This window comes from Entelurus aequoreus, linkage group LG13 (genome assembly GCF_033978785.1).
Source record: "Entelurus aequoreus isolate RoL-2023_Sb linkage group LG13, RoL_Eaeq_v1.1, whole genome shotgun sequence".
NCBI lineage: Eukaryota > Metazoa > Chordata > Actinopteri > Syngnathiformes > Syngnathidae > Entelurus > Entelurus aequoreus.
In genome coordinates, this window is record NC_084743.1 from 60,455,534 (window position 1) to 60,468,033 (window position 12,500).

The 12,500-nt window shown below is 37.5% G+C and overlaps 1 protein-coding gene across 1 annotated transcript in view; it reads left to right on the top strand.

Annotated features, from left to right (window-relative positions):
* crybb1l3 (crystallin, beta B1, like 3) overlaps positions 1 to 12,500 on the top strand; it is a 15,035-nt gene that overhangs the window by 1,595 nt on the left and 940 nt on the right. The window contains 5 exon segments of the mRNA XM_062068097.1: positions 567 to 685; positions 1,581 to 1,713; positions 6,017 to 6,159; positions 10,426 to 10,451; positions 10,454 to 12,500. The exon segment at positions 10,454 to 12,500 is cut by the window's right edge and continues 940 nt beyond it. Of these exon segments, the coding sequence (XP_061924081.1) occupies positions 567 to 685; positions 1,581 to 1,713; positions 6,017 to 6,159; positions 10,426 to 10,451; positions 10,454 to 10,593 (561 nt within the window). The 3' untranslated portion in view covers positions 10,594 to 12,500.

Consider the following 12,500-nt stretch of genomic DNA (forward strand, 5'->3'; position numbering starts at 1 on the left):
ATATTTTAACATTTCACGGATGCTAACTTTAAGCGAGCTATTAAAATAGTACTGCTAACATGCTATCTTTTTTTTTTACCTCCTCTTTTTTGCCACTTGACGCTATCTGATCAGCGTGCTAACTGTTAGCATTTCAGTTCAGCTCTGGCTCTTTGGCATTGACGTGACATTTCTACCCAACATGGGGGAAAAAGCATATTGTTTGCAGGGTGAAAACTACCAAAATGGTAGTTTTTGTCAGGTTCAAACACTGATGACATCTATTAAACAAGACAAGAAGCAAGGAGTTAAACAGAGACAGAATTAAATTTGGCTCAATTGAGGAGAGACGTCTGGGCTGTACTCTTGCACAGTCTCCATCACGCTCTGGCGAAAGATTGTTCCCTGATTACATGTTAACAACTTTTTCTAAGGGACAGAGGTCATAAACGGCCATCGCCTTTGATTACAAACAGTTCAAAGAAAAGGTCGGTTCAAAGAAAAGGTCGTAAGAGAAGAGGTCCCTGGAGGGGAGTCAGGCCCTGCTTCCTCAAAAAAATGACTTGTGAGTGTTTTCTTCCCGACAGATATACCTTTACGAGTTTGAGAACTTCCAGGGCCGGAGGACGGATCTGTTCGGGGAGTGCCGCAACCTGTGTGAGAAGGGTCTGGAGAAAATCGGCTCCATCCGCGTAGAAAACGGACCGTAAGTCACGGACGAGGTCAGAATTCTCTCATTCAGAAAGAAATGAAGATTATTTTGACATTATAGAGGCGTCAAGTTCCTGAATTTGAGGCAACTTGTGATTTTATCATCAGTTATTGAAGTGTTTCTTTTAACCTTCACCTCAACAAAATTGGAAAACAAATCCCGTATTGATGTTTTACTCGTTGTATACCACACAGACTTAAAAGTAGCATGCTAACATTGGTAATTGGTATGCTAGCTTTTTTTTTTTTTAGCTAATTTTGTAGGTATACACCTGAGCGTCACATTTATTGTTACTTAAAAATGATACCTGTTGGCATGCTAACATTGGTAATTGGTATGCTAGCTTTTTTTTAAAAATTTAAGCTAATTTTGTAAGTATACACCTAAGCGTCAAAATGTATTGTTACTCGACAAATGATACCTGTTAGCATGCTAACATTGGTCATTGGTATGCTAGCTTTAATTAAGCTAATTTTGTAGGTATACACCTCAGCGTAAAATGTATTGTTACTCGACAAATGATACCTGTTAGCATGCTAACATTGGTAATTGGTATGCTAGCTTTTTTTTTTTTTAGCTAATTTTGTAAGTATACATCTAAGCGTCAAATGTATTGTTACTCGACAAATGATACCTGTTAGCATGCTAACATTGGTCATTGGTATACTAGCTTTTTTTTTTTTTTTTAGCAAATTTTGTAGGTATACACCTGAGCGTCAAATTTATCGTTACTCGATGAATGATACCTGTTAGGATGCTAACATCAGTAATTGGTATGCTAGCTTTGTTTTGTTTTAGCTCATTTTGTAGGTATACACCTAAGCGTCAAATGTATTGTTACTTGTCAAATGATACCTGTTAGCATGCTAATATTGGTGTATCCATGCAGTTGGGTGGGCTTTGAGCAGCAGAACATGAGCGGTGAGATGTTCATCCTGGAGAAAGGAGAATACCCCCGCTGGGACGCCTGGTCCAACAGCTACCGCTGCGACCGCATCATGTCGGTCAGGCCCGTCAAAATGGTAAGTTCCGTATTCAAAGCATTTGGATTTGACAAATTGTTCGGCTTGATTGAAAATGTAAAAGATATCCCAGATTACCCAAAAATTCTGGGTTTTCTGGGTAATTTTTCCATTGAAAATGAAGGGGCCATTTTTCGAACTCGATTCCAATCGTTCCACCATCCACACACTCCACCCACCTCGGACAATCAGACTAAACCAAGTTTTTTAAAAATTCCAGGAATTCCCAGAACTCCCCGTTATCCAAAGCCCCATTTTCACCACTTCCTGGAAAGTTTTCACAATCCGCATTTTTCAACCGTTTTTGACCATTCCACCTTCAAAACATTCTTCTTAATTGGGACAACAAACGTTTTTCCTTTTTTTTTTCGTAAAAATTTCCAGTTTCCCCGAAAATCCAGGAATTTTGAAAATACCAATTAAAAATTAAAAATGTTACTGCGTCAACATTTTCTAACCGTTTACAAAAATTCCAACACCAATTGTGGCGTTATCAATATTTTCAAAAATTCCAGTTTTTCCCCAAAATCAGATGAGAAGTGCGGGATATGCAGTCGATTATATATTTCCTATTCATTGTCAATGGGGAGAAAAGTCCCTGAAATTCCAGGAGAACCGGGAATTTGGGGAAAGGGAAGACATGTTTTGTGAAGAGCCCTAGTTGGGTCGATGGTGGAAAGGTTGGAATTGGGTAAAAAATGGTGCAAAATTTTGAGAATTTGTGGATTTGTGGAACCATGAATACGTCCATTAATTTGAATGGGAATTTCGGGAAAAACTGGAATTTTTTGGAATTCATAGTTCTACAAATCTCCAAATTCTCAAAATTTTGCGCCATGTTTTACCCAATTCCGACCTTTTAACCATCGACCCAAACTAGTGCTCTTCACAAAACATGTGTTCCCTTTCCCCAAATTCCCGGTTTTCCCAGAATTTCAGGGAATTTTCTCCCCATTGACAATGAATAGGAAATCGACTGCATATCCCACACTTCTCATACGATTCCAACTGTTCCACCATCCACACACTCCACCCACCTTGGACAATCATACTAATCCAAGTTTTTCAAAAATTCCAGGAATTCCCAGAACTCCCGATTTTCACCACTTCCTGGAAAGTTTTCACGGTCCGCATTTTTCAACCGTTTTTGACCATTCTACCTTCAAAACATTCTTCTTAATTGGGACAACAACAGTTTTTCTTTTTTTCGTAAAAATTTCCGGTTTCCCCGAAAATCCATGAATTTCGAAAATAACAATTAAAAATTAAAATGTTTCTGCGTCAACATTTTCTAACCGTTTCCAAAAATTCCAACACCAGCCCGTTCATATCATCTCAAACAATTGTGGCGTTATCAATATTGTAAAAAATTCCAGTTTTTCCCGAAATTCCCATTCAAATGAACGGACGTATTCATAGTTCTACAAATCCCCAAATTCTCAAAATTTTGCGCCAATTTTGGGACAACAAAAGTTTTTCTTTTTCTCATAAAAATTACCAGTTTCCCCGAAATTCCAGGAATTTTGAAAATACCAATTAAATTCGAAATGTTACTGCATCAACTTTTTCTAACCGTTTCCAAAAATTCCAACACCAGCCCGTTCATATCATCTCAAACAATTGTGGCGTTATCAATATTTTAAAAAATTCCAGTTTTTCCCGAAAACCCCATTCAAATGAACGTAGTTCTACAAATCCCCAAATTCTCAAAATTTTGCGCCATTTTTTACCCAATTCCGACCTTTCAACCATCGACCCAAACTAGTGCGCTTCACAAAACATGTGTTCCCTTCCCCAAAATTCCCGATTTTCCCAGAATTTCAGGGAATTTTCTCCCCATTGACAATGAATAGAAAATATACAATCGACTACATATCCCGCACTTCTCATCCGATTCCAACCGTTCCACCATCCACACACTCCACCCACCTTGGACAATCAAACTACAATCAAACTAAACCAAGTTTTAAAAAAATTCCAGGAATACCCAGAATTCCCGGTTTTCCAAAGCCCTATTTTCACCACTTCCTGGAAAGTTTTCACAGTCTGCATTTTTCAACCGTTTTTGACCGTTCCCCCTTCAAAACATTCTTCTTAATTGAGACAACAAAAGTTTTTCTTTTTTTTTTCATAAAAATTTCCAGCTTCCCTGAAAATCCAGGAATTCCAAAAATACCAATTAAAATTCAAAATGTTACTGTGTCAACATTTTCTAACCGTTTCCAAAAATGCCAAAACCTGCCCGTTCATATCATCTCAAACAATTGTGGCGTTATCAATATTGTCAAAAATTCCAGTTTTTCACGAAATTCCCATTCAAATGAACGGACGTATTCATAGTTCTACAAATCCCCAAATTCTCAAAATTTTGCGCCAAATTTGGGACAACAAAAGTTGTTCTTTTTCTCATAAAAATTACCAGTTTCCCCGAATTTCCAGAAATTTAGAAAATACCAATTAAAATTCAAAATGTTACTGCATCAACTTTTTCTAACCGTTTCCAAAAATTCCAACACCAGCCCGTTCATATCATCTCAAACAATTGTGGCGTTATCAATATTTTAAAAAATTCCAGTTTTTCCCGAAATTCCCATTCAAATGAACGTAGTTCTACAAATCCCCAAATTCTCAAAATTGTGCGCCACTTTTTACCCAATTCCGACCTTTCAACCATCGACCCAAACTAGTGCGCTTCACAAAACATGTGTTCCCTTCCCCAAAATTCCCGGTTTTCCCAGAATTTCAGGGAATTTTCTCCCCATTGACAATGAATAGAAAATATACAATCGACTGCATATCCCACACTTCTCATCCGATTCCAACCGTTCCACCATCCACACACTCCACCCACCTTGGACAATAAAACTAAACCAAGTTTTTAAAAAATTCCAGGAATACCCAGAATTCTCGGTTTTCCAAAGCCCTATTTTCACCACTTCCTGGAAAGTTTTTACAGTCTGCATTTTTCAACCGTTTTTGACCGTTCCCCCTTCAAAACATTCTTCTTAATTGAGACAACAAAAGTTTTTCTTTTTTTTTTCATAAAAATTTCCAGTTTCCCTGAAAATCCAGGAATTCCAAAAATACCAATTAAAATTCAAAATGTTACTGTGTCAACTTTTTCTAAACCGTTTCCAAAAATTCCAACACCAGCCCGTTAATATCTTCTCAAAACAATTGTAGGGTTATCAATATTGTAAAAAATTCCAGTTTTTCCCGAAATTCCTATTTAAATGAACGGACGTATTCATAGTTCTACAAATCCCCAAATTCTCAAAATTTTGCGCCAATTTTGGGACAACAAAAGTTTTTCTTTTTTTCATAAAAATTACCAGTTCCCCGAAATTCCAGGAATTTCGAAAATACCAATTAAAAATTAAAAATATTACTGCGTCAACATTTTCTAACCGTTTCCAAACATTCCAACACCAGCCCGTTCATATCATCTCAAACAATTGTGGCGTTATCAATATTTTAAAAAATTCCAGTTTTTCCCGAAATCCCATTCAAATGAACGTAGTTCTACAAATCCCCAAATTCTCAAAATTGTGCGCCATTTTTTACCCAATTCCAACCTTTCAACCATCGACCCAAATTAGGGCTCTTCACAAAACATGTCTTCCCTTTCCCAAAATTTCCGGTTTTCCCCAGAATTTCAGGGAATTTTCTCCCCATTGACAACGAATAGGAAATATACAATCGACTGCATATCCCGCACTTCTCATCCGATTCCAACCGTTCCAACATCCACGCACTCCGGACATTTCCCGGTTCCGTAAGATTCCCCGATTACCCGGAATCACCAGGAATTTCCCCCCATTGAAAATGAATGGGCAATATACAAACCTCTCCATATCCCACATTTCGATTCGAACCGTTCCACTGTGTAAACCGTGTGAACAATAGGCAAAATTCCCCAAAAAAGTGCAATCTATGCGTCATGTATGTAAGCATGTTTTAGCACAACCAATAGGGGGCGCCAAATATTCTTGCTTATATAAGCACTGGCACAAGTAAACACGCTGCAGGACTGCTTGTATCGGAACATTTATATCGGATATTTTAATTCCAAACTGATATAATTCATAGGTTTTTTTTGCTGATATCGGATATCAGCACCTGAAGTGACTGAACTCCAAGGTGTACCCCACCTGTCAGCTGTGATAGGCTCCAGCTCCATGTGACCCCTGAACAGCATACGTGGCTCACAATGGATTTGTGTTGCTTTAAGTCTTTGTGAGGTGCTCATGTTACATGAAGTAAGGACAAACCTTAGACACTGTGGGGTTGTGTGTGTCTGCAGGATCCCCAGGACCACAAAATCTGCCTGTACGAGTGCCACAACTTTGAGGGTCGCAAGATGGAGGTGTGCGACGAGGACATTCCAAGCCTTTGGTCTTACGGCTTTCAGGACCGCGTGGCGAGCATTCAGGTCACTGGTGGAACGTAAGTAAAAACATTTTTATGAGAAATTGACATCAACAAATTGTTGCAAGACCAGACACTTGATGAGGAATACAAAGTTATACTGTTCAATATTCATGGCATTGACCCAAATATAGGACCACTTCATACGTAAGACCGATTTTTGGGAAAAATTTATCAAAGGCAAAACAATTTCTCTAAATCAACAATTTTCAAACTATGGTGCAGGAATGTCCAAACCCCACAAAAATAAACAAATTCCCATGTTGTGTGCTTTCCTAACATTAAGAGCACAGCATTGACTCATATGACCCAATCCAAACAACCTTCCCTAGTCATGGTGCAGAAAAACAAAATTCGACAAGCACAAAAAGTCAACAGACATGGTCAACATAAACAACCTGCTCATTGAACTGTGTAGATATTATTAAAATAAAAAAAAACGTCTCATTTTAGGTGTTAGGGGTGTTAGTCATTTTGCAATGCAGTCTTCTGAAAATGATGGAAAGCACCACTGATGCTGTGGCAAAGTTGGAATTGCTGCAAAACACATTTTAAGATATTCAACAATCTACTGCCATCTGGTGACTAAAGTAGATAAGGCAACCCCCAAATTTGTCACGTTTCATGTGTCAGTTAAATGGGGACATATGAAACTGATTTTTTTTTTTTACACAGTGCTAAAATAAATTAATTCTAACGAAATCAATAATTAATAATAAATATATACAAGTTTTTAAATAAACTGTCGATAAAATTTAAGTAAAAGTGAAAATATAGTTTCACCGCTTTAGTCATAATTTTTGCGCTTTAGAATCTTCTCTATGACTTTAGCTCCAGCCTTCTTCTGATTGGTTCGTATTATGAAAAGTGTACTAGAACGGGGTACCGCTACAACACCCATACGGACCACAGCTAAAAAAAACTGATATTTTGTGCCGGCTCTCGTGGAATAAAAAGGCCCTATGGTTCAAACAAACACTGATTTAGACCAGATAGAAGCAGGGGGTTTCGGCAAAAATGTAAATTTCAGTAAGCTCTTGTCTAACAACAATTTAAGTCTGAGTAACAATCGTCGTGGGATTTATGTTGTATTACTTCCTGTCACTGCATTGCCCTGTTTTTTGTCGTCTAGATAAGACACTTTTAAAGCTTTGCTAGGTGCTTTTTACATCGTCACCAACACTTCCCATTCTCTACGAGACTTCTTCTGCTTGGTTGATATCGTCATTACTGCCACAAGTGGTGGAAAAGTCTATTACAACCGAGTACGGACCACAGCTGAAAAACTGATATTTTGCGGTGGCTCTCTAGGGGGCGCCCTATGGTGAAGGAACACTGCTGTAGGTAATGTTACAATTTCCCATGCCGATATAACGCAGGAGGAAGGCGCTTAAAAGTTAAGCAACTTTTCAAGCTGGGCTAGCTCGATGCTAATTTACATTGGGTTTGCCATTGACATGCTACAGATTAGCATTAGCGACTTTAAATGGAGATATCAACACATTGGAATATGTTGATGAAAACTACAACTAAGACGCACGTGAAAATCAAACAGCTGCTGTGTAATAAGTACAATACTTACAGTATTGATACTTTTTAGGGCACAAGACAAGACAAAGTCAAGACTACTTCCCGACTACGGCAACACGCTGAGGACAAACTTGCACACTTGCAAACGAGACTCAAAAGTGTTAGAAATTTCCAAAGCCCTATTTTCACCTCTTCCTGGAAAGTTTTCACAGTCCACATTTTTCAACAATTTTTGACCAGTCCACCTTCAAAACATTCTTCTTAATTGGGACAATAAAAGTTTTCTTTTTTTTTCGTAAAAATTTCCAGTTTTCCCCGAAATTCCAGGAATTTCAAAATGCCAATTAAAATTCAAAATATTAAACTCCCTGATTACCCGGAATCACCAGGAATTTCCCCCCATTGAAAATGTACGGGCAATATACAAAGTAAAGCAACTTTTCAAGCTGGGCTAGCTCGATGCTAATTTACATTGGGTTTGCCATAGACATGCTACAGATTAGCATTAGCGACTTTAAACAGAGATATCAACACATTGGAAATTGTTGATGAAAACTTCAACTAAGACACACGTGACGATCAAACAGCTGCTGTGTAATAAGTACAATACTTACAGTATTGATACTTTTTAGGGCGCAAGACAAGACAAAGTCAAGACTATTTCCCGACTACGGCAACACGAATCAATTTAAGTGGACCCCGACTTAAAGAAGTTGAAAAACTTATTCGGGTGTTACCATTTAGTGGTCAATTGTATAGAATATGTACTGCACTGTGCAATCTACTGATAAAAGTTTCAATCAATCAAAAAAGGACAAACTTGCACACTTGCAAACTTGTTAGAAATTTCCAAAGCCCTATTTTCACCTCTTCCTAGCAAGTTTTCACAGTCCACATTTTTCAACAATTTTTGACCAGTCCACCTTCGAAACATTCTTCTTAATTGGGACAACAAAAGTTTTTCTTTTTTTTTCGTAAAAATTTCCAGTTTTCCCGGAATTCCAGGAATTTCAAAATACCAATTAAAATGCTAAATGTTTCCCGGTTCCGTAAAATTCCTTGATTACCCGGAATCACCAGGAATTTCCCCCCATTGAAAATAAACGGGCAATATACAAAGTAAAGCAACTTTTCAAGCTGGGCTAGCTCGATGCTAATTTACATGGGGTTTGCCATAGACATGCTACAGATTAGCATTAGCGACTTTAAACGAAGATATCAACACATTGGAATTTGTTGATGAAAACTTCAACTAAGACGCACGTGACGATCAAAGAGCTGCTGTGTAATAAGTACAATACTTACAGTATTGATACTTTTTAGGGCGCAAGACAAGACAAAGTCAAGACTATTTCCCGACTATGGCAACACGCCGAGGACAAACTTGCACATTTGCAAATTAGTTAGAAATTTCCAAAGCCCTATTTTCACCTCTTCCTAGAAAGTTTTCACAGTCCACATTTTTCAACAATTTTTGACCAGTCCACCTTCGAAACATTCTTCTTAATTGGGACAACAAAATGTTTTCTTTTTTTCTTTTTAAAAATGTTCAGTTTTCCCGAAATTCCTGGAATTTCGAAATACCAATTAAAATGCAAAATGTTACTACGTCAACATTTTCCGATCATTTCGGAAAATTCCAACACCAACCAATTCATATCATCTCGGACAATTGTGGTCTTACTTATATTTTCAAAAAAAATTTTTTTTTTCCCGAAATTCCCAATTTTCTAGGAAATTCCCATTCAAATGAACGGACATATTCATAGTTCTACAATGCCCCAAATTCTCAAAATTTGGCGCCATTTTTTTACCAAATCCCACCTTTCAACCATCGACCCACACTAGTGCTCTTCACATATATCAAACACAAAACATGTGTTCCTTTTCCCAAAATTCCCGTTTTCCTGAAATTTCAGGGAATTTTCTCCCCATTGACAATGAATAGGAAATATACGATCTACTGCATATCCCACACTTCTCATCCGATTCCAACCGTTCCACCATCCACACACTCCACCCACTTTGGACTTGTGATTTAGGCTATATAAATAAACATTGATTGATTGATTGAAACCAAGTTTTAAAAAAATTCCAGGAATACCCAGAATTCTCGGTCTTCCAAAGCCCTATTTTCACCACTTCCCGGAACTTCACACTTCTCATCCGATTCGAACAGTTCCAACATCCACACACTCCACTCACCTTGGACATTCATGCGAGCATGTTTCCCGGTTCCGTAAAATTCCCTGATTACCCGGAATCACCAGGAATTTCCCCCCATTTAAAATGAATTGGCGATATACAAAGTAAAGGAACTTTTCAAGCTGGGCTAGCTTGATGCTAATTTAAATGGGGTTTGCCATAGACATGCTACAGATTAGCATTAGCGACTTTAAACGGAGATATCAACACATTGGAAATTGTTGATGAAATCTACAACAATCAAACAGCTGCTGTGTAATAAGTACAATACTTACAGTATTGACACTTTTTAGGGCGCAGCAAGACTACTTCCCGACTATGGCAACACGCTGAGGACAAACTTGCACACTTGCAAAACGAGACTCAAAAGTGTTAGAAAACTAAATATGAAAGCTGGACGACACAGTTGCCTTCTGTTAATTTTTTAGTAATAAAATCTAATTAAAAAAATAATTTGATAACCACATGAATGCGAACATAAATAGTGAGTGCTGGTAATGAGTCCCATGACAAGGTGTTGATAATACGTGATGTATGTCTTCCTCACAGGTGGGTGGCCTACCAGTACCCTGGTTACGTGGTTACCAGTACATCATGGAAGCGGGCTCCTACAAGCACTGGAACGAGTGGGGTGCGCACCACCCCCAGGTGCAGTCCATCCGCAGGGTGAAAGACATGCAGACGCACCGCCGGGGCTGCTTCGAGACGAGCGCCTAGACGCGGACGACCGCTTCTGAATATCGCCGCGCATTTTGTCAGCACGAAAACAACCCGCAGAGGCGCTGCGCTGCTATCGGTCCAGAAAGCAGCAGGTGGCGAACGCTCTCTGTCTCCACACCTCACCCCGATCACCTTTTATTCATAGCTAGCCGTTTGTGTCGGAAATATGTTTCGGTGCTATTTCAAGCTTTTTATGGCATTTATAGTCACTCAGTTTTTGTTACAGTCGCAACGATGCCCCTCAGCCTACAACACAGCAGTGGAAATACATTTACGGTAAAAAAAAAACCCAACAACTAGCAGTTCAGTTGCCGGAATTTACCGTAAAAATAACAGTGGTGCAGTTTTAGTATTTGCAGAAATACGGTGCAAACAAACAAAAAAAAAAAATACCAGTGATTTTACAGTAAAAAAATTGGCAGCTCAGTCGCCTGAATTTTACTGTGGAAAAATAACAATGGTGCCATTTTTCTATTTACAGTCAAGCACTTTAAAAACAACTGTAAATGAACCTCATTTACCGCTAAAATAACAGTGGTACCGTTTTTTCATTTACAGTGTGTAAAAACAATGATTGCAGATTTTACGGTAAAAAAAAACGGAAGTTAATTCGTCAAAATATACTGTACTTTCTGCAGCAATACAATGTCAAAAAATAAAAAATACCAGAGATTTTACCGTAAAAAAAAACTGGCAGCTCAGTCGCCTAAAATTTACTGTGGTACCGTTTTGTTCATTTACAGTAAATAACTGTAAAAACAATGACTGTAGATTTTACGATAAAAAAAACAAAACTGGCAGCTCTGTCGCCTGAAATTTACTGTAAAAATAACAATTGTACCATTTTTCCATTTACAGTAAAGCACTGCAAAAACAACTGTAGATTTTTACGGTAAAAAAAAAAAAAGTCAGCTTAGTTGCCAAAATTGACCATAAAAATAAAATTGGTAAAGTGTTTTTTTTTTCATTTACCGTTTTACTATTTGCAGTAATACGGTGCAAAGAAAAATTACAAATACCAGAGATTTTACAGTAAAAAAAATTGGCAGCTCAGTCGCCTGAATTTTACTGTGGAAAAATAACAAAGGTGCCATTTTTCTATTTACAGTCAAGCACTTTAAAAACAAAAACTGTACATTTTATGTAAAAAAAACAACAACCTCGCAGCTCAGTTGCCAACATTTACCGCTGAAATAACAGTGGTACCGTTTTTTTTCATTTACATGTAAAAATAATTATTGTAGATTTTACAGTAAAAAAAAAAAAAACGAAGTTAATTCGTCAAAATATACCGTACTTTCTGCAGCAATGCAGTGTAAAAAATTTTTTAAAAAACTGAGATTTTACCGTAAAAAAACTGGCAGCTCAGTCGCCTAAAATTTACTGTGGTGCCGTTTTTTTCATTTACAGTAAATCACTGTAAAAAAAAATGACTGTAGATTTTACGATAAAAAAAAACCCCAAAAACTGTCAGCTCAGTCGACAGAATTTACCGTGAAAATAAAAGTGGTACCGTTTTACGATTTGCAGAAAAAAAATATAAAAACAATTCGCAGAGATTTTACAGTAAAAAAAATAGCAGCGTAGTCGCCTGTATTTTTACTGTAAAAATAACAATGGTACCATTTTTCCATTTACAGTAAAGCACTGCAAAAAAGACCTGTAGATTTTTGGGGTAATAAAACAAAAAAATGGCAGCTTAGTTGCCAAAATTGACCATAAAAATAAAAGCGGTACCATTTTTTTTCATTTACAGTATGTAAAAACAAGGACTGTAGATTTTACGGTAAAAAAAAAAATGGGCAGTTCAGTCGCTAAAATTTACCGTAAAAATAAGTGGTACCATTTTACTATTTGCAGCAATACAATGTAGAAAAAAGTACTGGTAGCTCAGTCGCCTGAAA